This window comes from Dendrobates tinctorius, unplaced genomic scaffold (assembly GCF_039654945.1).
Source record: "Dendrobates tinctorius isolate UK_male_01 unplaced genomic scaffold, ASM3965494v1 ptg000122l, whole genome shotgun sequence".
Lineage (NCBI taxonomy): Eukaryota > Metazoa > Chordata > Amphibia > Anura > Dendrobatidae > Dendrobates > Dendrobates tinctorius.
In genome coordinates this window covers 2,656,730-2,684,337 of record NW_027361790.1, presented here as the reverse complement: position 1 = coordinate 2,684,337, position 27,608 = coordinate 2,656,730, and the positions used below count along the sequence as shown (strand labels likewise).

At 43.1% G+C, this 27,608-nt stretch overlaps 1 protein-coding gene across 1 annotated transcript in view; it reads right to left on the bottom strand.

The window, feature by feature from the left end:
* Positions 1–11,707, bottom strand: part of LOC141046860 (uncharacterized) — a 39,711-nt gene extending 28,004 nt beyond the window's left edge. Inside the window, exons 1-2 of the mRNA XM_073541531.1 lie at positions 11,456–11,707; positions 10,232–11,343 (exon numbers count right to left, since the gene is read on the bottom strand). Of these exons, the coding sequence (XP_073397632.1) occupies positions 10,232–11,343; positions 11,456–11,673 (1,330 nt within the window). The 5' untranslated portion in view covers positions 11,674–11,707. The remainder of the gene's footprint in view (positions 1–10,231; positions 11,344–11,455) is intronic.
* Between the last annotated feature and the right edge of the window lie 15,901 nt (positions 11,708–27,608).

Sequence of the window (27,608 nt, the reverse complement as noted above, 5' to 3'; positions counted from 1 at the left end):
CCCTTACACAAATAAGAATAATTGTAATCAGCTACTGAGAATTTTTAAAAAACCCTAAGATGAGGGATCAAAGGTTAGAAGAGCTGATATGTCCGGATTAGAGCCAATATGATATTTCTACATAGAAGTTCAGAATAATAGCATACATAGACCCAAGGAAGGTATGCCAGAGAGAACCATAACAGAGTCTATAGGGTTCATAGTTAGATTGTCTAACCTAACTTATGAAGATAAACTAGCTTTAGGGAGAGAGGCTATGAGGAGAAGAATGAAAGGTTAGAATGGCTTAAATACATTGCAAAAAGGTTTAAAAAATTAAGTTGTATAGTAAAACTTATGTCTCCTCAGAAAGGGAAGGAAAATGTAAAATGTTATCATTTTTAAATCCTCCACTTGAGAAACCGGATGTCCCACCACAGGTGATTGCTAATCCTGGTAACTATACTTGTTCTAGTCTTCCAGGGCATGGGTACGACTTCGGAGAGCTCCAAGGCGACTCTTGTAGAGAATGGATCATTGTCTCCCACAGTGCCAAGTACTCAGCCATATGGTCAGACCACACTATCCTGAGAGCGGATATATGGTGGTTATGCGGTGATAAAAGGATAAGAGCCAGACTACCACATGGTTCCCGAAGGGATTGTGCGGTGGTCCAGCCAATCATGCCATTCCACCTGTTGTCAACAGGGATATGGCCAAAGGTACGTAGTGGAAGAGACAGAAGCATGAAACTCCGCAAGGATCCTTCCATTCTAGTATCTACAGAGATGACATTGGAGTTCCCAGGGGAGTGACCAACGAGTACAAGGCTAGGAACCAGGTAGCAGCCGGGTGGGAATCCATAATTTGGTGGGTGATTATAAAAATGAATGTAGATTGGATAAACTACTTATACTATAACCAGCAGAGATTTGTTAATTATACCTGAGATGCAGTTAAAGGGATAACTGAGCAATTAGGACCATCTCCTCTTATGGCTTGGTAGAATAGGATGGCATTAGACAAGTTCTTAGCAGAAAAGGGAGGTGTATATAAAATGTTTGGAGGATTTTTGTTGCACCCTTTATCCTTAATACAGATCCTGATGGAAGTATCTCCAAAGCTCTTGATGGACTGACTGCCATATCTAATGAATTAGCAGAGAACTCTGGATATGATGACATATTCCTGGATTGAAGGATGGTTTGGGAAATGGTCCGGATTATTCATTTCTGCGTTGACATCTCTTACCATCGTGGCCGGAGTGCTGATTGTTTGTGGACGCTGCGCTATTCTATGCATTAGAGGACTTGTTCAAAGACTGATTGACTCTGCCATAACAAAAACCTATGTATCAAGGAATGGAGACCTTGGAATCCAACGAAAGAATGAAAATTTTTGGACTTAATGATAAATATACTGAACGTATTACTCTCCCTCTAGATTATATGAAGATCTTCTGTGAAATCTGACAAAAAGAAATCTGTCCCCAATGTGTACAGATAGATGATTTTATTACAAGATGAGGGAATGTTATAATAATTGTAATAAACTTCTTTCTTTTGTGTGCATGGGTGTATGTGTATATATATATGTGTATATATATACCCATGCGTGTATGTATGCATGAGTGTGTGTATATGTATATATATATATATGTATGTATATATGTATCTATGCACATGACTGCATATATGCCATTTATTTTTGCTTAAGACTTTGAAACTCTTTTCAGCTGATGTAATACATGGGTGTTACTTTTGGGTGTTACTTTTTGTGAACGTTAGCAGGTTTCCTTGTCTTACATGACTTCTCTGGTAACTGTAGATAAGGATTTCTAACAAGCTCAGCATATTGTATGTACTCTTTTTTGCAAACGCAATGTTCCAACACCCTTTTGGCTTTGCTATTTAAACTCTTAAGAATATGTATTGAGTTAGACAGAGGACTCCTCACATCTTGTGTGGTCGTCATTCTCTCTCCATGCCGGCATGTCCAATAAAGAAGCATCTTACTTATTCAGGTCTGGACGATTTCTAGTTGGAAGACTGAAACTCCCATGACACAGTTTGTCCCTGCAAGTAGTCGGCCAGTACCTCTGCGGTGTGTCTGTTGTTGCCCAAACACATCATCTTCAACACAGCCTGCTGACGCTTACCACTAGCTGTTCGATAGTGGGACAACTCGTGTGCAACACTGGCAGCTGCGGATGGAGTGCCCATGTGACTGCGCTCTGTGGACGAGCTTTCGCTTCTGCAGGAGGAGGAGGAGGCAGGTCGAACGCCTACAGCCAACTGTTTCCTATACCGTGGGCTAGGCAGCACTGTCCCACCGCCACTGTCCCCTGTGGACCCTGCATCCACCACATAAACCCAGTGCGCAGTGATGGACACGTAACAACCCTGGCCATGCCTACTGGACCATGCATCTGTTGTGAGGTGCACCTTTCCACTCACTGATTGCTTGAGTGCATGGACAATGCAGTCTTTCACATGAAGGTGGAGGGCTGGGATGGCTTTGCGAGAAAAGAAGTGCCGACTGGGTAGGTCATAGCGTGATACTGTGTAGGCCATAAGTTCGCGGAAAGCTTCGCTTTCAACCAACCGGTAGAGCATCATCTCTAACGAGATTAGTTTGGCAATGTGGGCGTTCAAAGCCAGTGTGCGCGGATGAGAGGATGAGTACTTTCTTGTCCTACTCAGAGTCTCTGGTAGGGTGAACTGGACTTGAGAGCTGCATATGGTGGAACTAGCAGTGGACATGGCGGACTGAGAGAGGGTTGATGATTGTGATGGAGTTGGTGTTCTTTCTGATGGCCTAGATTCAGTCTTTCGCAGCAATAACATTGTGACTCCCTGACTGCTTTGGCCTTGCAACGACACCTTAACATTTGCTGCTGGTGGTGTGCTTACCGGTGGGCTTACAGTGGGGGAAACGATGTAGCGTTGCTGACTACCTTCATTGGGAGCAGTTGCACATGTGGTACGTGAGGTTTGGTAGTCCGTCCATGCTTGCAAGTGCATGGTGGTTAAATATCTAAGCATGCAACTGGTATTCAAATTTCTCAGATTTTTCTCTCTGCAAAAGGTCTTTGCGCACTTCTTACAGATAACCTTTGCCTGATCATTAGGATTTTGTTCAAAAAAGTGCCACACTGCACTCGTCCTACTATGGAAGACTTTTTGAGGCCTTGCACGCTGTGCTAATTTGACCGTCTGGCCTAGCTGTCCTGCAACTCTTTTGGTTTTTGTAACCTGCTTTTGGACTGCTCCGGCCCTGCCAGATAACAGCTGTTGCGATGTCGATGCCTGCTGTGGATGCTCCTCCTCTTCTGAGGTATTGGCAGCGGCACCCTCTTCCCCCAATGGATGCCAATCTGGGTCAACAACTGGGTCATCCATCACCTCATCTTCAATGTCATGTGCACCTTCCTCTGTGTCACCATGTAAGGTGGTATAGTATGCTGGAAGGGGCAACTGAGTTTCATCAGGGTCAGATTCTGGCTCAGTACACTGCGAGGACAATATAGTGCTCTGAGTAAATGTACCAGCAGATAAATCTAGCAGTGGCTGTGCATCAGTGCACTGCATGTCAGATTCTTCTTGGCCTGGGTAATTCACAATTTGACTTGATAACCCAGGCATGGTATGTGAAGAGCTCCATGGAGTAATCTGTAGTGTGGCCTGCCACATCCTTTACTTTTGGTAGGGGTGAAGGACACAAGGAAAGGTGTGGTTCCTGACCATGAGCCTCCAATGACGACTCAGTACTTTTATTTTTTGAAAGTTCAGAAGAGGAGGCGATAGAGCTGGCGACTGTGTCAGCAATGTAAGCCAAAACTTGTTCCTGAAGCTCCGGCTTTAAAAGTGGTTTACCTACTCCCAGAAAAGGGAGCCTTCGAGGCCTTGTGGAGCCAGACAATGACGCAGGCTCAACACCTCCTGCTTTAGGTGCTATTGTGCTTTTGCCACTACCGGCAGATCCACCACCAACACCATCATTACCAGCTGGCAATCCCCGCCCACTTCCATGGCCTCTTCCAACACACTTCCTCATTTTTGGGAAAATGTACCCAAAATACCACCAGCAATATGGTACTGTAAAACAAGGTACAAGGTGTATATAGTATTGGGGAGAATTTGAATCTCCCTACAGACTTGAGGACACTGAACTATTATCTCAGGCCCAGTGTAGATTACACCTCAATATAACAGGCTGAAATTGGATGGTGTATAAAATGTCTATATAGGACTGGGGAGAATTTGAATCTCCCTACAGACTTGAGGAAACTGAACTATTATCTCAGGACCAGTGTAGATTACACCTCAATATAACAGGCTGAAATTGAATGGTTTATAAAATGTCTATATAGGACTGGGGAGAATTTGAATCTCCCTACAGACTTGAGGAAACTGAACTATTATCTCAGGCCCAGTGTAGATTACACCTCAATATAACAGGCTGAAATTGGATGGTGTATAAAATGTCTATATAGGACTGAGGAGAATTTGAATCTCCCTACAGACTTGAGGACACTGAACTATTATCTCATGCCCAGTGTAGATTACGCCTCAATATAACAGGCTGAAATTGGATGGTGTATAAAATGTCTATATAGGACTGGGGAGAATTTAAATCTCCTTAGAGATTTTAGCAAGCTGACAATGATGCTTTCAGTCCCAAGTATGGCAGCAGGCAGCTTAATAAGCAGGACTGCTGCACACAAAAGTGTGGAAAAATGAACGCTTGGTAACTTGGCAAAAAAGAGGATGAAAAGTATTTTTGCTTTTAAAAAAGCAGTTTGCACAGCAGTGTGAAAACAGCAATGCAGCTATCAGGGAGTCTTATAAGGCAGCCTAATAACCAACAGAGCTGATGCACCAAAATATAGCCTCCCCTTGCACTGCACACTAACTGGTGTGTTGTACAGGCAAAATCGCTAGCAGCAGAAGCAGTTTTTTTTGTATCTTCTTCCCTGCCTAACGCTATCCCTACAGAATCAGCAGCAGCTCTCCCTAATCTGAGATCAGCAGAAGTAAGATGGCGGTCGGCGTGCACGCCCTTTTATAGCCCCTGTGACGCCACACAAAGCAAGCCAATCACTTGCATGCCCTTCTCAAAGATGGTGGTGACCGCTGCCTATGTCATCACGTTGCCCACAGTGTGCGTCCTCCATCATTGGCTGAAAAAGGGCGCTGAAGCATCGTTTGAAACGCGACTTTGGTGCCATGGTCGCCGACCTCGTGGCTGACCTCACGCTTTGGTTGGGTTTCGTTTCATGAAACCCGACTTTTGTGAAAGTCGGCAACTTTTGAAATTGACCGACCCGTTTCGCTCAGCTCTAGTTATCACTTATCCTGTGGAGAGGTGATTACTTTTTTCTACAGGAAACCCCTGTAAGTGCATCTCTGCAGCTGTGTACAAAGTATTTAATCTCTAATGGAAATAAAGAATCTTCTCCTAATTAATAGAACAAATGACTGCCATACACAACACAATCCCCTATACCAAGACCAATACTACCACATACAGGGGAGAAATCACACCATGACCAGACCACATAGTGACCGAATAATACTACACACAAGGGCCAAATACCGCCACACCATGACCAGACCACATAGTGACCGAATAATACTACTTACAAGGAAAAGTACTGCCACACCATCACCAGACCACATATTACCACCACATAGTGACCAAATAATATGACATATTACCAGCATATAGGGACCAAATAATACCACATACAAGGAGAAATACTGCCACACCGTGACCTGACCACAAATTACCACCACATACTGACCGAATACCACAATACTGATTATGAATACAAACCACAATACTAACAACACTGTTATTACCACCAGTTACATTATACACAGGAGCTCTATATATAGTGTAAATGCACAGGTAATACAGTGATCACTAGTGACATTATACACAGGAGCTCTGTACACAGTGTATAGTGTGCATGTACATGTAATATATGCGCAAAGAAAATTGTTTCAGCTCACCCCCATTTGTTTTCCATGAGATGTATTCTATACGAGCACAGACCTGTCTCCACCAACATCAGAAATATCAAAGAAAAGTAGAAGTCCAGCTCAATGAATAAAAATGATTAAGCTTTATTGCAAAAATCCAATAAAAACAATTTTTCAAGAAAAGGCAGCTATGTCCATAGAAAGTATACCCAGAAGGGATTACTTGGAACTGATCTGCAAGGCACTTGGACGCGTTTCGAAGATATCTAGTGTTCTTAAACTCAGGTAGTTTAAGAACACTAGATCTTCGAAATGCATCCAGGTGCTTTGCAGATCAGTTCCAAGTAATCCCTTTGGGGTATACTTTCTATGGACATAGCAGCCTTTTCTTGAAAAATTGTTTTTATTGGATTTTTGCAATAAAGCTTCATCATTTTTATTCCTTGAGCTGGACTTCTACTTTTTCGTGTACATGTAATACACTGACTCACCAGTGACGTCTGTAGTTAAAGTCCTCCATCCTCACTTTTCTTCAACCAGCACAGACTGCCATTACTTCTTCCAGCCAGGACTTGTCTCTGCAAAAAATAACATAGTCATCAATAGCTGATTGCTTCCAGCGCACGTTCCCCACTTTTCCCCTGACTTCTACACTGTCAGATGAAGAAGAAAAGCGATATAGTACCACCCTGCACAGTAACAGGACCTCCCTTTTGCTCCCTACATGGAAAACCGTTTCCTAAAAAGTAAATTATATTACAGTAGTAATAATGTCCCTAATTGGAACCTTAAAGAAATTATGCTCCCCACTTGTCACCATAAACTAATATATCATGTTCCTCATTCTGGCCCTCAAACAGTAATTAAGTCCCTCATCCTGGCCCCCTTTATTTAATAATCTCACCCAGCCTGGCTCCCTTTATTTTATAACATGCCCCAGCCTGGCCACCTTTATTTTATAGTATACCCCAGCCTGGCCCCCTGTGTCCTTTGTCCTGCCTTGCCCCAGATATCCATCCCGCTTCCTCAGCTATACATACTGGCCCACATATGTCCCATGTCCTGGCCCCCCATATATATGCTTCCTGGTCTCTTGTACTTCCCCCCCATATATCCTTCCTCCCCCCATATATATGCTTCCTGGTCTCTTGTAATGCCCCCCCAAAATATAACCATCCTGGCCCCAAATATATGCAACCTGGCCCCCCCATATATATGCATCCTGGTCCCTTGTCCTGCCCCCCTCCCCCATAAATCCATCTTGGTCCCCCATATATATGCATCCTGCCTCTCCATATGTACATCCTGGTTCCTTGGCCTGCCCCTCACCCACCATATAGCTATCCTGGCTCCCCATATATGAATTCTTGCCCCCTCATATATACCCATCCTGCCTCCCATCCATAGACCCATCCTACCCCCCATCCATATTTCCATTCTATGCCCCATATATCAATCCCGGCCCCCCATATAAATGCATCCTGGTCCCTTGTCCTGCCCCCCAAAAATCCATCCTGCCCCCCGTATGTGTATCCATCCTGGCCCCTTGTCCTGCCCCTGGACCCCATGTGTATCCATCCTGGCCACCCCATATGTGTATCCATCCTGGCCCCCTTCACCCCCGTATGTGTATACATCCTGGCCCCTTCCCCAGTATATATATATCGATCCTGGGCCCCTTCCTCCATATATGTATCCATCCTGGGTCCCTTCCCCGTGTATATATATATATATATATATATATATATCCTGGGCCCCTTCCCCCTGTATATATATCCATCCTGGGCCCCTTCCCCCCATATATATATATCCATCCTGGGCCCCTTCCCCCTGTATATATATATATATATCTTGGGCCCCTTCCCCCCATATATATAGCCATCCTGGGCCCCTTCCCCCTGTAAATATATCCATCCTGGGCCCCTTCCCCCTGTATATATATCCATCCTGGCCCCTTCCCCATATATATCCATCCTGGGCCCCTTCCCCCTGTATATATATATATATATATATATCATAGAATCATAGAATCGTAGAGTTGGAAGGGACCTCCTGGGCCATCTGGTCCAACCCCTTGCTCAAAGCAGGATTCGCTAAGTCATCCCATATATATATATATATATATATATATATATATCCTGGGCCCCTTCCCCCGGCATATATATCCATCTTAGGCCCATTAACCCTATATATATTTATCCTGGGCCCCTTCCCCTATGTATATATATCCATCCTGGCCCCTTCCCCTATATACATATATCCATCCTGGCCCCTTCCCCCGTATATATATCCATCCTGGGCCCCTTCCCCCTGTATATATATCCATCCTGGGCCCCTTCCCCCTGTATTTATATATGTCCTGGGCCCCTTCCCCCTGTATATATATCCAACCTGGGCCCCTTGCTCCTGTATATATTCATCCTGGCCCCTTCCCCCTGTATATATATATATATATATATCCTGGGCCCCTTCCCCTGTATATATATGATCCATCCTGCCTGGCCCCTTCCCCGTATGAGAGAGAGAAAGAAGTAAAAAAAAAACATTGCTCTTACCTGCCTGACCTCCCGGCGGCGTCCTCCTCCTCTGCATGGCAGAGCGCTCGTACTAAAATGGCCGCCGACATAGCAGAGGCCGGTGAATGTGTGCACCCGGCGCATGACACTGACGTCATACGCCGGGCGCACACTTGTTAGTATGGCTCGGGACGTGCGCAGCAGCGGTTCAGGTAATGAACGCTGCGAGCGCGCATCCCTGCACATAGCGGCGGCCTGCGCTTTTAAAGGGCCCTCGCCCCTTAAAACCACAGAATTTTTTTTTTTTCTTCTTCTTCTGCTTCTTCTCTCCTTCCTGGGTCTACCAGGGGAATCCCCGGTACCCCACCAGGCTAGACCGACGCTGGATGTGGTAAATTTCAAAGTTGGCATCAGTACCATCATCGTCCATATCTTGTGAAGAGGAAATCTGGTGTTTCCAAGGGTCGTGGTTATGTACATGTAGTGGCATTCCTTTAACAGAGTTCATTACACTAGGACAAATAATTTTCGACTGGGACATTTGGATATTATTGGTAATATACAGTATATGGGTGAAGATGAAGACGCTTGTGCCACTGGTGTGTTTATAGTTACAAATGTGCACTCCTCTTTCAACTTAGTTTTTCACGAGCATCCACCAGTTTGGTTTTCCTCCCACACTGATCTGCTTTCTCTAATTCAGCATCTCACAAACATGTTGCACTTTGCCCTGTAAACAGACATGTGCATCTTTGGCAACATATTTTGGATGGGCATTTCTTAGGCTACTTTCACACATCAGGTTTTCGGCGTCAGGCGCGATCCGGCGTCGTGCCGGAATGCCGGATCCGGCAAATGTCTTGTAAAACCTGATGTGCCGGATCCGGTTTTCTGCCGGATCCGTCTTGTTCTTGACAGACAAAACCGGATCCGTCTCATCCGGTTCATCCGTTTTTCTATCCGTTTTTCGACGGATTAACCCGGATCTGGTTTTTAAAATTGACCCTTGTGGCCTTCCGAACGGGATTGGCTACTGGAAAACTATATATAGCATGTTCCTACAGCCCTTCTTTGACAGGTTGTAGAGGAGAAAGTGCAGGTTGGAGAGAAGAGCAAGTTACTGGCGAAGATGGATGTTGTCATTGGAAATATTACCACTAGAAGTTCTGTGACGGTTTCAGTAATGAGGGACAATTTTGCACTATACTTTATGTCACCTCAAGGCAGAGTACACTGGCAGGATGACAGAGTGTGAAAGATTTGTGCCCTAACCAAACTTGTGTACCTTCTGGACCAACAGTATATACCTTTGCCAACCAAAGTTGGCTATCTTGTCATGGTCTTACTATTTTTAGCTTTAGGCCACAGGTGTGTACCTGGTTGTGTTTTATGCAAAGTATTTCACCTTTTAACAAAAGTTGTGTATATTGTTAGGAAATCACCAACAATAAACACAACTTTTCAGGTGAAATACTTTGCTTCAAACACAACCAGGAACACAACTGTGGCAAAAAGCTAAAATTTACCCACAGTTATATACCTGGTTTTGAATACCTTTTTACCTTTTAAATACCCTGTATTTAACCTTTTTTTTAAACATATTTCGCCGCAGAAAGAAATGACAGACAACCAGTGTAAACAATAATTTAACTTTTATTTAAAATATTTTTTTTTGTGTAAACTGTTTTTAAAGTTAAAAAAACTTTTTTAATAAAGGTTTGAAACCAACCAAATGGGCATTTTTATTACAAAAAAAACATTTTAACTCGGTGTAGTGTGGGGTGGAAATACTGCTGGAGGGGCTGCGGGACACTTCGACAATGGGAGTGTGGAGAGAGGACAGGGATCGTGGTGGGGAAGGAACAGTTAGAGGTGATGGTGTGGAAAAAGCTACAGAATGGGTGGACATGTGGGAGGCAGAAGAGGTGGTGGGCGGTGGAGTGGAGGGTTGGGCAGGGACTGTAGGAGCAGATGATGTTGATGGAAAGTTGTATGGGGAAGGAGTTTGGTACGGGGAAGGAGTTTGGTACGGGGAAGGAGTTTGGTACGGGGCAGGTTGCTGGAAGTGGGGAGATGTCTGGTACTGGGGAGGTTGCTGGTACTGGGAAGGTTGCTGGTACTGGTGAGGTTGCTGGTATGTAATAGGAGGGGGAGGATGGAAAGTGGCTGGAAGGGGTGCAGATGTAATAGGAGGGGGAGGATGGAAAGTGGCTGGAGGGGGTGCAGATGTAATAGGAGGGGGAGGATGGAAAGTGGCTGGAGGGGGTGCAGGTGGAGGAACTACAGTGGTGGGAGGTGGAGGTTGGGAGGTAACCTGCTGTAGAGCACCGTGGCACGAATGCATTACATGCATCTGCTGGGTAGGAGATAGTGTTGCCATGCGCTCCACAACAGACCTGAAAAAGGTGTGGTTTGGCGAAGATCTTGCTTCTGAATGCATGGTTTGCAGAAGTGTCTTCACCTCCAGAATGCTGGAGTTGATCTGCTGAAAGCCTGCGGAGATTTGCTCTGACAAGACTTTTAGACAGTTCTGGAAAGATGCATTCAGATGCAAGAACTCTGGCGCATAACTCTTTTCCTGACCCCTCTGCCGCTGCCGCCCAGTACCCGCAGGTGTACTAGAGGTGGCAGGGGCAGAAGGGTGGGGTAAAGGGAAAGCGATCTCCTCACCAGCAGCTTCATGTAATGTAGGCGGCCACGATGCTCCTGTGCTGGTGGATGGGACAGATGGGTCGAATGTGTGGGAAGGCTGGGAAGGTGCAGATGTACCGGGGCGGTCGAAGTGTCCCTCGGTGCCGGTCTCCTCAGGGATCGCCTCAGAAGGGTCCAATCGTGCAGGCTCCCGAGTGCTGCTCACCGTGCTGTGGAATAAAGAGAAAAAAAAACAATTAAAATACTGACATGGTATGGCCCTGGCTGAAAAAAAAAAGTTACATCTAACATTTTTTTTCACATGTGGTGTGTAATATTTACCTTCTAGTGACCATTGTTTCCCGGAGGAACGACAGGGCTTGTGTGTACTTGTACTTGCTCCTGCGTCCTCCAGATCCACTCGGGGCCCGCATCTCTTTATTGAACTCCTTCTTGAAACGATCCCTCACAGACCGCCACCGATTCACAATTCTGTTCCCTGAAACGAGAAAGGAGTGGTTAGTATACAACATCAGTGTTTCACAAACTCCAGTCCTCATGGTCCCCAGGGGTCATGTTTTCAGGATTTCCATAGTAAATAGAAATCCTGAACACATGATCCGTGGGGACCACGAGGACTGGAGTTCGGGAAACACTGGTTTACATCAAGCAACCGGTACTGTATATACTTACGCTCTTTAATCTGGGCCCGAACATCGAAGTCCTCCCAGCGGCCCACAAGGAGCGAACAGATTTCCTCCCAGAGTCGTCGGGTAACGATAAGGTCAGCGTGGCGGCGGTCAGCCATATTCCAGAGCGGCTCCCTTTCTCTGACGAGATCGATGAGGTGGTCCACATCGAGTCCTCCATCCTCACCGTCAGAGTCGGGAGCATGCTGTGAAGGCTGTTAAAGAAAAAGACAAAAATAACATAATTAGCCTCCACAAAAGAAATGAAATAAAAAGTGCAAAAAAACAAAGCAAAAATATTTATACTTACACGCTGGTGACCGCCGCGTTGCTGTCGCCGACGACCCTGGGAGGCAGTGCGAGGACCTCTTGGCCGAGCACCAGATTGGGAAGACTAGAGAAGAAAACAAAAAATGTTATGTCTTTGGATGTAGGCATTTGTTTGCTGTGTGTGGTCTGCAGAACATTGTTTTCTATGTGTTGTGTGTAGTGTGATGTTGTGTTTCTGCGTTTGATGCAAAAAACTTACCAATTGTGAGCCCACTCCAGGTGTCTGTCCACCCCTTCCTTCTTCTTCTGGGAGCTCCTCTTCATCTTGTGAATCCTGTTTTGAAATAAAAGGCAATGAATAGACATATATTACAGAGATGATGGATTTTGGAAATAAAAACTTACCGTCAAACGCTGACGATGCGAGGGAGGGCTCCCAGAAGATGATGTGCTGTCTTCCTGGTGGCCACACTCCATGCCTGTGGGTGGTGTTCCAGCTGCTGCCATTGCTGCTGCTGCTGCTGCATCTATTGGGCGGCTGTTGAATAAAGAGAAACAAAGGGCCAATGAATATCTTGATATTCAATAGCCCTAGTTTGGAGGAATGGGGGATTTGATAATTACTGTCTCTCATCTGCTGCTGGCCTCCCCTCCTCAGCATGTTCCATTTGCTGCTCCATTTGGGGTGGTGGTGGTGCTGATGGTGCTGCAGTGGTCTCCTGCCTTCTCCTGCTGCGCTTGGTTGCTTTCTTGGGTGGCATGTTGGGTGTGGCTGTGGGTCCCACTGTCTTGCTTTTATATATGTCTTGTGGGCAGAGCTACTGAGCATGCTCAGACCAAAAAAACCGGATCCGGCCACCGGATCCGGCTTTCGCCGGATCAGGCACATTGCGGCGCTCATAGGCTTTCATTGTGTGAAAAAGACGGACGCGCCGGATCCGGTGTGTCCGGCTTTTTCGCCGGAGACAAAAAACGTTACAGTAGCCGTTTTTTCCAGACGCCGGATTGCGACACATTGCCGGATCCGGCGAAAACCGGATGAAACGCATGGCCATCCGGCGCGATCCGGCGCAAATGCAAGTCAATGGGGGGAAACCGGATCCGGCATTGCATTTCGCCGGATCCGGTTTCTGTCAAAAGCGCCGGATCGCGCCTGACGGCGAAAACCTGATGTGTGAAAGAGGCCTAAGGCAGAGTCTCACACGTGCATCTGTTACACCGATCTTCTGAAGGGCATGAAACCCATTCTGGTAATTGATGGTGGCTAAACGACGAATCATTGTAGGCTGTATCCTGGATCTCATACCTCCCATAGCCACTGCTGCTATTAATCATGTACGTTCCCATTCCTGTCATCACCATGCCGCTTTTCCTGATCACTTCATCCAACGATTCGTCTGCCATATTTTAACTAAAAACCTGCACCTTCCCAGCAGCAACTGTGTAGGAAACCACATTACAGTTTTGCAAGTTGTATATGATGCCCCTAAAAAAAATTTACACACTATGTTGATATGTACCCCCAGGGGGAAATGTTTGTCAGCCCATACACTTAGTGTATGGGCGTTCCAAGTATAGTTGAAATGCTCCTTTACAATGTGAATTTTTTATAAAATCCTCCCCCACATTTCTTCCAAGGGGGATTGTGGTACACGCAAATTAGGGCCAGGCCTTGCATTTACTTCATGCACAAACTTTATTGTAATAAAAAATAAAATAATAATGGAAACTTTTGTTTCCTGTGGCCATCCAGTACCCGGGTTCAAAGGCATATTGGGGTGCAGATGACTTGGCAGCAGGGCAGGCCTTACAGTCAATGCATAAGAAAAGAGTATGGAAGTACAAAATGAATAATATAAGGTGGATTTTCCTGGCCCCATTCAGTATGTGGGTTCAAAGGCTTATTGGAGTGCATATGACTTGGTAGCAGGGCAGACCTTGCATTCTATGCAACATTTTTTATGGAAGCCCTCCTGGACATCTCCTGAAAGGGGTATTGTGGTGCATCATAATTCTTGGCAGCCCATCCATATCACTGCATAGGCTATAACAGTTTAGGAGACCCACTGTTTAATAATGGCCCTTTAAGAAGATTAATGCTGCCTGATGCCCCTGTAAAAATAGGCTCTGTGACTTTAAGAGTCCCTCCTTCGAAAATGAAACAAGATGTGTCTGCTTATGTGTCACACACCACATGGCCAGCTAGGGTTGGTAAATGTTACAATGACATTTCCCAGTGAATGCATTTGTTTTGGTTGAAAGCAATGTTAAAGTTGAAAAAACGCTTCAAAAACTCTGCATCTGAACATAGTGGTGGAGAAACATTTTGGTCTGGGGTTATTTATTTTGGCTTTTATACAAGTCATTAACCTGGAAAGGATGTACCGTAACGTATTTCCCAGCAAAATCTGTTTTGGTTTAGTTTTGGTATGTTTTTTAGTACACCGGTAAAAATGGCATGAAACTCTGAAAAAATTGTTTAAAGCTGTGAACTAGGCGTCAGGAATGCTTTCAGGGGCGATCCCCATGATGTCCCTGTGTCATTTGAGCAGTGTTTCCATCATTTTTGGATGTTTTCAAATCTTAAAAGGACCCCACGGGGGATCGCGTTAAAAATGCACGGGTCTCCCATAGACTTATATTGGGCTCGTTGGTCTGTCTGAGAACCCGATTTGTAAGAAGTTTTGAGAAACACCAGGTAAACTTTATGTAGTTTTATTTTGCGCATTGTAAATATGTTTAACTATCCGTCTAAGTCGACGTATGGTGCAACCTATGTATTGTAGTTTACATGATTCACGTGTGATCACATAAATAGAGTAGGCAGTTTCACAATTAATAAAAGATTTTATTTTATACTAGCTGAAGAGCCTGGCGTTGCCTGGGCATAGTAACCATCTGTGGTTAGTTATAACAAATTATAATGATTATATTGCACATAAAACCATTTCACATCATATATTCAACACTACAGATTTGCAACACAAATTACCTAAACGATTACCCAAGTATTGATAGTATTTTATTTTCAACTCATTCAAGAGCCTTTTGATAAACAACATTTTTGGTTTTTCCTTTCGGTGCAAAGATTAACAGATTTTTGGCAGTTCCAACTCTTGAACAGATCACGTAAAGTTGACCATGAGAAAAGCATGGAGATTGCAAATCGATCCCTGCTACTTAAATCGATCCCTACTACTTTCAAGGACTGTCCCTGAGCATTGTTAATGGACATTGCAAATAGCAGTTGAACTGGAAACTGGAGGCGTTTAAAATAAAATACAAATCAGATGGAATGAGTGGAATTTTTGGAATGAAATTTACTCTCCTTTGGCACATCCTGTTTCTGAGCTGTGTATCTAACCCTATCCTGTGTGATACTTTCTGCTGAGCTGTGTATCTAATCCTATCGTGTGTTACTGACTGCTCAGCCGTGTATCTAATCCTATCCTGTTTGATACTGACTGCTGAGCCGTGTATCTAATCCTATCCTGTGTGATACTGTCTGCTGAGCAGCGTATCTAATCCTATCCTGTGTGATACCATCTGCTGAGCTGTGTATCTAACCCTATCCTGTGTGATACTGACTGCTGAGCCGTGTATCTAATCCTATTCTGTATGATACTGTCTGCTGAGCCGTGTATCTAATACTATTCTGTGTGATACAGTGTGCTGAGCTGCGTATCTAATCCTATCCTGTGTGATACTGCCTGCTGAGCCTTGTGTCTAATCCTCTTCTGTGTGATACAGACTGCTGAGCTGTGTATCTAATCCTATCCTGTGTGATACTGACTGCTGAGCCGTGTATCTAATCCTATCCTATGTGATACTGTCTGCTGAGCAGCGTATCTAATCCTATCCTGTGTGATACCATCTGCTGAGCTGTGTATCTAATCCTATCCTGCGTGATACTGACTGCTGAGCCGTGTATCTAATCCTATTCTGTATGGTACTGTCTGCTGAGCCGTGTATCTAATACTATTCTGTTTATACTGTGTGCTGAGCTGCATATCTAATCCTATCCTGTGTGATACTGCCTGCTGAGCCGTGTATCTAATCCTATCCTGTGTGATACTGACTGCTGAGCTGTGTATCTAATCCTATCCTGTGTGATACTGGGCTCCCCCTGCAGTCTGTGTCAGAGGGTGGTCTGTGTTGGCACGGTAATAAATTGTGTTATTTCCAGCTTTACAGAAGGACGATAACACCATAGAAATGATAAGAATAATAGGCCTCAGTTATCACAACTGTCTACAAAGAAAGCTGTTGCTGATAGCAACCAATTACAGCTCATTTTTCATCTTTTAAACAGCTCTGGGACAGTGTGGCGAGTTTTGAGTGGCGACTTTTGTGTTTTGACTTTTATGTGGCGAGGTTGGTGTATGTGTGGTGAAATGTGTGCTGAGGGTGGTATATGTGTTGAAGCACGTGGTAGTGTGTGGTGCATTTTGTGTGTGTGTTTATATCCCCGTGTGTGGTGAGTATCCCATGTCAGGGCCCCACCTTAGCAACTGTATGGTATATACTCTTTAACGCCATCGCTCTCATTCTTTAAGTCCCCCTTGTTCACATCTGGCGGCTGTCAATTTGCCTCCAACACTTTTCCTTTCACTTTTTCCCCAGTATGTAGATAGGGGCAAAATTGTTTGGTGAATTGGAACATGCGGGATTAAAATTTTGCCTCACAACATAGCCTATGACGCTCTCGGGGTCCAGACGTGTGACTGTGCAAAATTTTGTGGCTGTAGCTGTGACGGAGCAGATGCCAATCCCGGACATACACACATACATACACATTGAGCTTTATATATTAGATTCTTAATTAGTAGAACTGGAGGTGCATGTATTAGCATTAACTTTATAGGTGCATAAACCATGTGATTTTTTTTCCACACTTACAGGTGCTTCTCACAAAATTCGAATATCATCAAAAAGTTAATTTATTTCACTTCTTCAATACAAAAAATGAAACTCATACATTATATAGAGTCATTACAAACAGAGTGATCTATTTCATGTGTTTCTTTCTGTTAATGTTGATGATTATGGCTTACAGGCAATGAAAACCCACAAGTCATTAACTCAGGAAATTAGAATACTTTATAACACTAGCTTGAAATTTTCCTTGTGATATAGTGAGGCATCCAAAATGACAATGCCTACCCCTTGTCTGCAGCTCGAATGAGGAATTCACTGTTGTCAGATAGTTCTTGTGAAGCTAATTTTTCTTCCTTAGGCCTCTTTCACACATCAGTTTTTTGCCTTCAGGCGCGATCCGGCTTTTTTTTGTAAAACCGGATCCGGCAAAATGCAATGCCGGATCCGGTTTTTCCCCATTGACTTGCATTAGCGCCGGATCGTGCCGGATGGCATTGCGTTTCATCCGTTTTTTGCCGGATCCGGCAACTTGTCTCATTCCGGCGTCTGGAAAAAACGTTTTTTGTCTCCTGCGAAAAAGCCGGAAGCGCCGGATCCGGCGCTTCCAGCTTTTTGCTACAATGAAAGTCTATGGGCGCCGGAATGCGCCGGATCCAGAAAAAGATGGATCCAGCCACCGGATCCGGTTTTTTTAAGTCTGCGCATGCTCAGATCCAATTGGCCAGCCTCCAGGAACAGAGACGGATCCAGCAAAAAAACGGATCCGTTTCTACTAGAGTTGAGCGATACCGTCCGATACTTCAAAGTATCGGATCGGAATGGATCGGCCGATCTTAAAAAAAAGTATCGGTATCGCCAATTCCGATACCGGAAGTCCCATTCAAGTCTATGGGACTTCCGGTATCGGAATAAGAAAAACCCTGTTTTTGCCTTGTACAGCCTCTCTGGGGGGCTGTGCTGGCCTGCCAGGGGGTCTGTGCAGGCTCCGGTGGTCTGTGCCGGCCTGCCGGGGGGCTGTGCCGGCCTGCCGGTGGTCTGTGCAGGCTCCGGTGGGCTGTGCCGGCCTGCCGGGGGGCTGTGCCGGCCTGCCGGTGGTCTGTGCAGGCTCCGGTGGGCTGTGCCGGCCTGCCGGAGGGCTGTGCCGGCCTGCCGGTGGTCTGTGCAGGCTTCGGGGGTCTGTGCAGGCATCGTCCGATGGGACTACAAGTCCCATCGGGCGATGCCTGCTACCATGACAGTGATTGACACATTAGCCAATGATGGGACAGTAGTAGTCCCATCATCCGGCTAATGTGTTGAATGTAAAAAAAAAAAAAAATTACATGCTACATACATGCTACATACATACAACATGCATACTACATACATGCTACATTCATACTACATACATGCTACATTCATACTACATATATACTACATGCAACATACATACTACATATATACTATATGCATGCAACATGCATACTACATATATACTACATGCAACATACATACTACATATATACTACATGCATGCAACATGCATACTACATATATACTACATGCTACATACATACTACATATATGCTACATACATACTACATATATACTACATGCATGCTACATACATACTGCATGCTACATACATACTACATACATACTACATATATGCTACATACATACTACATATATACTACATGCATGCTACATACATACTGCATGCTACATACATACTACATGCTACATACATACCACATATATACTACATACATACTACATGCATGCTACATGCTACATACATACCACATACATACTACATACATACTACATACATACTACATGCATGCTACATGCATGCTACATGCTACATACATAACACATATATACTACATGCATGCTACATACATACTACATGCTACATACATACCACATACATACTACATACATACTACATGCATGCTACATACATACTACATGCTACATACATACTACATATATACTACATGCATGCTACATACATACATACTACATGCTACATACATATTACATATATACTACATGCATGCTACATACATACTACATACATACTACATGCATGCTACATGCTACATACATACCACATACATACTACATATATACTACATGCATGCTACATACATACTGCATGCTACATGCATGCTACATACATACTACATACATACTACATGCTACATACATACCACATATATACTACATACATACTACATACAATACATTCATACAATACATACATAGACATACAGTACATATAACATAGAGTAACATACTTACCAATACTTGTCACATTGTTCCCCGAAGCCATTGTCTTTTACGGAATAAATATTAACATAACAAACCACAAAAATACTCACCCACGATCCGAAGCAGTCCACGAGTGTGTCCCACGACGATCTTGGGTAGAGAACTGCAGCATCAGCTGATGCTGCCGTTCTCTACGGGCTGCAGGAATCCAATGACGGAAGGTAGGTATCCTTCCGCACTGTATTCCTCCGCCACTTAAAAAAAAAAAGTCCCTAGTCTCACTTTATGCCATTGCTGCGTGGGAAATTCCCACACAGCAATGGCATAAAGTGAGACTAGGGACTTTTTTTTTTTAAGTGGCGGAGGAATACAGTGCGGAAGGATACCTACCTTCCGTCATTGGATTCCTGCAGCCCGTAGAGAACGGCAGCATCAGCTGATGCTGCAGTTCTCTACCCAAGATCGTCGTGGGACACACTCGTGGACTGCTTCGGATCGTGGGTGAGTATTTTTGTGGTTTGTTATGTTAATATTTATTCCGTAAAAGACAATGGCTTCGGGGAACAATGTGACAAGTATTGGTAAGTATGTTACTCTATGTTATATGTACTGTATGTCTATGTATGTATTGTATGAATGTATTGTATGTAGTATGTATGTAGTATATATGTGGTATGTATGTAGCATGTAGTATGTATGTAGTATGTATGTAGCATGCATGTAGCATGCAGTATGTATGTAGCATGCATGTAGTATATATGTAGTATGTATGTAGCATGTAGTATGTATGTAGTATGTATGTGGTATGTATGTAGCATGTAGTATGTATGTAGCATGCATGTAGTATGTATGTAGTATGTATGTAGTATATATGTAGTATGTATGTAGCATGTAGTATGTATGTAGCATGCATGTAGTATATATGTAGTATGTATGTAGCATGTAGTATGTATGTAGCATGCATGTAGTATGTATGTAGTATGTATGTAGTATGTATGTGGTATGTATGTAGCATGTAGTATGTATGTAGCATGCATGTAGTATATATGTGTTATGTATGTAGCATGCATGTAGTATGTATGTAGTACGTATGTAGTATGTATGTGGTATGTATGTAGCATGCATGTAGTATGTATGTAGTATATTTGTGGTATGTACAGTGCCTACAAGTAGTATTCAACCCCCTGCAGATTTAGCAGGTTTACACATTCGGAATTAACTTGGCATTGTGACATTTGGACTGTAGATCAGCCTGGAAGTGTGAAATGCACTGCAGCAAAAAAGAATGTTATTTCTTTGTTTAATTTTTTTTTAAATTGTGAAAAGTTTATTCAGAGGGTCATTTATTATTCAACCCCTCAAACCACCAGAATTCTGTTTGGTTCCCCTAAAGTATTAAGAAGTATTTCAGGCACAAAGAACAATGAGCTTCACATGTTTGGATTAATTATCTCTTTTTCCAGCCTTTTCTGACTATTTAAGACCCTCCCCAAACTTGTGAACAGCACTCATACATGGTCAACATGGGAAAGACAAAGGAGCATTCCAAGGCCATCAGAGACAAGATCGTGGAGGGTCACAAGGCTGGCAAGGGGTACAAAACCCTTTCCAAGGATTTGGGCCTACCTGTCTCCACTGTTGGGAGCATCATCCGGAAGTGGAAGGCTTATGGAACTACTGTTAGCCTTCCACGGCCTGGACCGCCTTTGAAAGTTTCCTCCCGTGCCGAGGCCAGGCTTGTCCGAAGAGTCAAGGCTAACCCAAGGACAACAAGGAAGGAGCTCCGGGAAGATCTCATGGCAGTGGGGACATTGGTTTCAGTCAATACCATAAGTAACGTACTCCACCGCAATGGTCTCCGTTCCAGACGAGCCCATAAGGTACCTTTACTTTCAAAGCGTCATGTCAAGGCTCGTCTACAGTTTGCTCATGATCACTTGGAGGACTCTGAGACAGACTGGTTCAAGGTTCTCTGGTCTGATGAGACCAAGATCGAGATCTTTGGTGCCAACCACACACGTGACGTTTGGAGACTGGATGGCACTGCATACGACCCCAAGAATACCATCCCTACAGTCAAGCATGGTGGTGGCAGCATCATGCTGTGGGGCTGTTTCTCAGCCAAGGGGCCTGGCCATCTGGTCCGCATCCATGGGAAGATGGATAGCACGGCCTACCTGGAGATTTTGGCCAAGAACCTCCGCTCCTCCATCAAGGATCTTAAGATGGGTCGTCATTTCATCTTCCAACAAGACAACGACCCAAAGCACACAGCCAAGAAAACCAAGGCCTGGTTCAAGAGGCAAAAAATCAAGGTGTTGGAGTGGCCTAGTCAGTCTCCTGACCTTAACCCAACTGAAAACTTGTGGAAGGAGCTCAAGATTAAAGTCCACATGAGACACCCAAAGAACCTAGATAACTTGGAGAAGATCTGCATGGAGGAGTGGGCCAAGATAACTCCAGAGACCTGTGCCGGCCTGATCAGGTCTTATAAAAGACGATTATTAGCTGTAATTGCAAACAAGGGTTATTCCACAAAATATTAAACCTAGGGGTTGAATAATAATTGACCCACACTTTTATGTTTAAAATGTATTAAAATTTAACTGAGCAACATAATTTTTTGGTTTGTAAGATTTATGCATCTGTTAATAAATCCTGCTGTTGTGTGAAGTTTGAAGGCTCTAACTTATTTGCATCTTATCAAACCTGCTAAATCTGCAGGGGGTTGAATACTACTTGTAGGCACTGTATGTAGTATGTATGTAGTATGTATGTAGTATGTATGTAGCATGCAGTATGTATGTAGCATGTATGTAGTATGTATGTAGTATGTATGTAGTATGTATGTAGCATGTAGTATGTATGTAGCATGCATGTAGTATATATGTAGTATGTATGTAGCATGTAGTATGTATGTAGCATGCATGTAGTATGTATGTAGTATGTATGTAGTATATATGTAGTATGTATGTAGCATGTAGTATGTATGTAGCATGCATGTAGTATATATGTAGTATGTATGTAGCATGTAGTATGTATGTAGCATGCATGTAGTATGTATGTAGTATGTATGTAGTATATATGTAGTATGTATGTAGCATGTAGTATGTATGTAGCATGCATGTAGTATATATGTGTTATGTATGTAGCATGCATGTAGTATGTATGTAGTATGTATGTAGTATGTATGTAGCATGCATGTAGTATGTATGTAGTATATATGTGGTATGTATGTAGTATGTATGTAGTATGTATGTAGCATGCATGTAGTATGTATGTAGTATATATGTGGTATGTAGTATGTATGTAGTATGTATGTAGCATGCAGTATATATGTAGCATGCATGTAGTATATATGTAGTATGTATGTAGCATGTAGTATGTATGTAGCATGCATGTAGTATATATGTAGTATGTATGTAGCATGTAGTATGTATGTAGCATGCATGTAGTATATATGTAGTATGTATGTAGCATGTAGTATGTATGTAGCATGCATGTAGTATGTATGTAGTATTTTTTTTTTTTTTAACATTTAACACATTAGCCGGATGATGGGACTACTACTGTCCCATCATTGGCTAATGTGCCAATCACTGTCATGGTAGCAGGCATTGCCAGATGGGACTTATAGTCCCATCGGACGATGCTTGCACAGACCCCCGGACATCAGCACAGCCCCCCGGCAGGCCGGCACAGCCCCCCGACAGGCCGGTACAGACCCCCACAGGGTGCACAGACCACCGGCAGGCCGGCACAGCCCCCCGGCAGGCCGGTACAGACCCCCACAGGGTGCACAGACCACCGGCAGGCCGGCACAGCCCCCCGGCAGGCCGGTACAGACCCCGGGCAGTCCACACAGCCCCCCGGCAGGCCGGCAGAGACCCCCGGAAGGCCCGAAATGACGGCGCATCATGATGCGCACACACCGCGCATCATGATGACGTAATTTCGGCTGTCAATCAACTTTGAACTTCCGATTCCGATGCCGACTTCCGATATTGAAAAAATATCGGAAGTCGGTATCGGAATTCCGATACAGCAAGTATCGGCCGATACCCGATACTTGCGGTATCGGAATGCTCAACACTAGATTCTACAGTTCTCCAAAATTTATGCCGGATCCGTTTTTTCTAAAAAAAGCCGGATCCTGCCTGACGGCAAAAAACTGATGTGTGAAAGTAGCCTTAGTCAAACTGTAAGTCAATGTGGATTTTTGCTCATCCAAGAGAATCAGTTCTTTTTCAATACATTTTTGGAAGAAATCGAGAATGGAAGGTCTGGATTGGACAGGATAAATTGCTGGATTGGACATATGAAAAAATGCATTAAGACTACTCTCTTTAGTAAGTGATTCCGCTTCCAGATCACTCAGGGCAGTTAGATTCACCTCACTATATTGCAGGGAAAATGTATCTATTTCAGCATTGAAATCACTTCTTAATACAGGACTGAGTATGAATGCCATTGACCAAAACATTTTTGATTATCTTTATATCCAACTCCTGGCTATCCCTGTTTACCACACATTACCCAAAATCCACAAGGGAGTATTTAAATTTTTCAAACCCCTAGACCCATAATTTCAGGGATCGGATCGCTGAGTGAGAAACTTGAGGAATGGGTGGACCATTGCCTCCAAACTCTCGTGGTACATCTCCCAGAAAATATTAGGAACATGAAAATGAGTGTATCCATCTTTGATAAATTTACCTGTCTTCCTTCTTTTAAATGGCTTACATGTGACATTATCAGGCTCTATCCATCTTTTCCCTACCATATGACTCTCTCCAGCCTTTCATATTTTCTTCACAAATACAGTTCATATAAAAGTGAGATCCAAGAATTTATTCTAGATGCGTTTTTTTATTATTAACTCACAATTATTTTTCTTTCGATGGACATTTTTTTCTTCAAAATTGGGAGTCAGTATGGGTGGAAAATGCTCCCCCTCCTTGGCCAAAATTACCATAACAGTTTGGGAAGAGAAATATATTGTTACTGATCTTAATACTTTCAAACATCTTATTACCTTTTATGGCCGTTACATAGACGACGTAATCATGGTATGGAAGGGTACTGAAGAAGAAGCTGATAAATTTGCTAAATATGTAATGATTACAATCTCACATTTACTTATCATCTCTCCAATGCCAAAGCTAGCTATATAGATATTACTTTAACTGGGGAGGTACATACGCAATCCAGAGTTATTCTCCCTTACAAAAAACCCACTGATACTAATTCCATTCAAGAAGCACATTCCTTTCATAACAAACATGTTATTAACAATGTACCTATTGGGGAATTAATCTGAACTAAAAGAAATTGCTCTTCTTCCATCACATATGAGAAGGAGTAAAACATGGTGGTGAATAGATTGAGGTGAAGAGGCTATTTGCAAGGATCTTTACATAGAGCCAAATCTATTGTCAGTCACATTGATAGAAGCACCTTATTAGACAATTCAACAAATAAAATTAATAACACTCGAAGAAAATTGGCATAAAAATATTAAACCGAATGTACCTATCACTTTATCCACTACCTTTAGTCATCAATACCAGAAAATTACAGCTATAATAAAAAAAACACGTCCCTATTTTATATCAAGATGAATAACTTGCAAATATCACAAGGAAGTCTGATATACGCTTTGTAGCAAAAAAAAACACCCACACTAGGAGGCATGTTGTCACTCAGGTTATTTAAAAGTAATAACCTGGCGATAGGGAAAACATGGCTGACACACAAAGGCTTCTACCAATGCGGCCATACTCCATGCAAAACATGCAATCATGTTAATAAAACTACTACCTTTTCCTCTTCTTCTAATGTGACAGGGCAAGAATTCCCCTCTAAAAAGTTTCATCAACTGCAATGCTACCACACCGGTGTGGTATACCTTGTAGACTGCACTTTATTCAAGCTCTAATATGTTGGATGCACTTCAGCACCACTAAAAACATGCATCAGAAGACACCTTTCTGATGCGACTTGCACTACAGCAGTCAATCCATCTGCGGTTTCAAGATACTGTTCACACATGTATAAAGGTAATACCAGCTGTTTAAAAGTCACAGGCATAGAAAAAAATATTTAAATCACTTAGAGGTGGGGACTTAAGAGGGAAAATTATTAACAGAGAATCCTATTGGATTTTTAATTTACAAACCAGAGTACCACTCGGTCTTAACAACATGATTTGATACTTCAATATACAGTAACTGGCATAATCTTGTTCATTTTTCTCTCCTTTGATACTGTGATGTTTATATAATTTTTTTTGTTATATATCTATTTTGCTCTCATTTGGCATCCAATATAGAATTAAACTGTATCCCTTTCTTGATTGTACCTTGAAACAGCTGTTAACCTCACAAGAAAGCATTTAAGTCATTATCTCAGAATAATGCGACAGACCATGACTAAGGCTATCTAGTTGAAACAAGGTGGTCTTGCACCCCCTGGGATTCCCTTTGTGTTGCCATCATGTCCTTTTTTAAACAAGTACTGAATAAACTTTAAATTTTTTCTTTCTATGTTGGAGAACATTCCTTTCTACTTCTACAACAATTTTATTCCAACCACATAGCGTTAGCACTCAGCACAGGAAGACAAACCTTTCACTGGCAGGGACAAGACAGTCTGACCAGTTTATATAGGATGAGGTAATGACCAGATCAGAAGCAACTGAAATGGAGATGCATGCTTCTGACCAGCATAGAAAGGGTCGTTAACCTCTTCAGCACCAGAAAAAATAAATCCATTTCATATGGGACACAAATTACACCATCTTAAAAGAAGACCTCTGATTCATTACCCCATGTGACCATTTAACTCCAGGTATTTCAGCGGGAAGTTACACCCTCATGACAACATGTTTTGAGTCTTGAATATAACTTGAAGACATCTGTGCCAAGAAAAGTTAAAAAAAGCTTCATAACAGCAAAAAAACATTCCCAACAAAATCTTACTAGAGATAAACAAGAGTTGAAAAATACAGTGCCTTGCGAAAGTATTCGGCTCCCTGGAACTTTTCAACCTTTTCCCACATATCATGCTTCAAACATAAAGATACCAAATGTAAATTTTTGGTGAAGAATCAACAAGTGGGACACAATTGTGAAGTTGGACGAAATGTATTGGTTATTTTAAATTTTCGTGGAAATTCAAAAACTGAAAAGTGGGGCGTGCAATATTATTCGGCTCCTTTAACTTAATACTTTGTTGCGCTACCTTTTGCTGCGATTACAGCTGCAATTCGCTTGGGGTATGTCTCTATCAGTTTTGTACATCGAGAGAATGAAATTCTTGCCCATTCTTCCTTGGCAAACAGCTCGAGCTCAGTGAGGTTGATGGAGATCTCTTCTGAACAGCAGTTTTCAGCTCTTTCCACAGATTCTCAATTTGATTCAGGCCTGGACTTTGACTTGGCCATTCTAACACCTTGATATGTTTATTTGTGAACCATTCCATTGTAGATTGTGCTTTATGTTTGGGATCATTGTCTTGTTGGAAGACAAATCTCTGTCCCAGTCTCAGGTGTTTTGCAGACTCCAACAGGTTTTCTTCAACAATGGTCCTGTATTTGACTCCATCCATTTTCCCATCAGTTTTGACCATCTTCCCTGTCCCTGCTGAAGAAAAGCAGGCCCAAACCATGATGCTGCCACCACTATGTTTGACAGTGGGGATGGTGAGTTCAGGGTGATGAGCTGTGTTGTCTTTACGTCAAACATATCGTTTGGCATTGTTGCCAAAAAGTTCGATTTTGGATTAATCTGACCAGAGCACCTTCTTTCACATGTTTGGTGTGTCTCCCAGGTGGCTTGTTGCAAACTTTAAATTACACTTTTTATGGATATCTTTGAGAAATGGCTTTCTTCTTGCCACTCTTTTATAAAGGCCATATTTGTGTAGTGTACGACTGATTGTTGTCCTATGGACAGACTGTCCCACCTCACCTGTAGATCTCTGCAGTTCATCCAGAGTGATTATGGGCCTCTTGGCTGCATCTCTGATTAGTCTTCTCCTTGTTTGAGATGAAAGTTTCGAGTGACGGCCAGGTCTTAGTAGATTTGCAGTGGTATGAGACGCCTTCCATTTCAATATGATCGCTTGCACAGTGCTCCTTGGGATGTTTAAAGCTTTTGAAATCATTTGTATCCTAATATGGCTTTAAACTTCTCCACAACAGTATCATGGACCGGCCTGTTGTGTTCCTTGGTCTTCATGATGCTCTTTGTGCTTCAAACAGAACCCTGAGACTATCACAGAGCAGGTAAATTTATACGGACACTTGAATACACACAGGTGGATAATATTTATCATCATTAGTCCTTTATGACAACACTGAATCATTCAGAGATGCATAATGAACTTCTGGAGTGAGT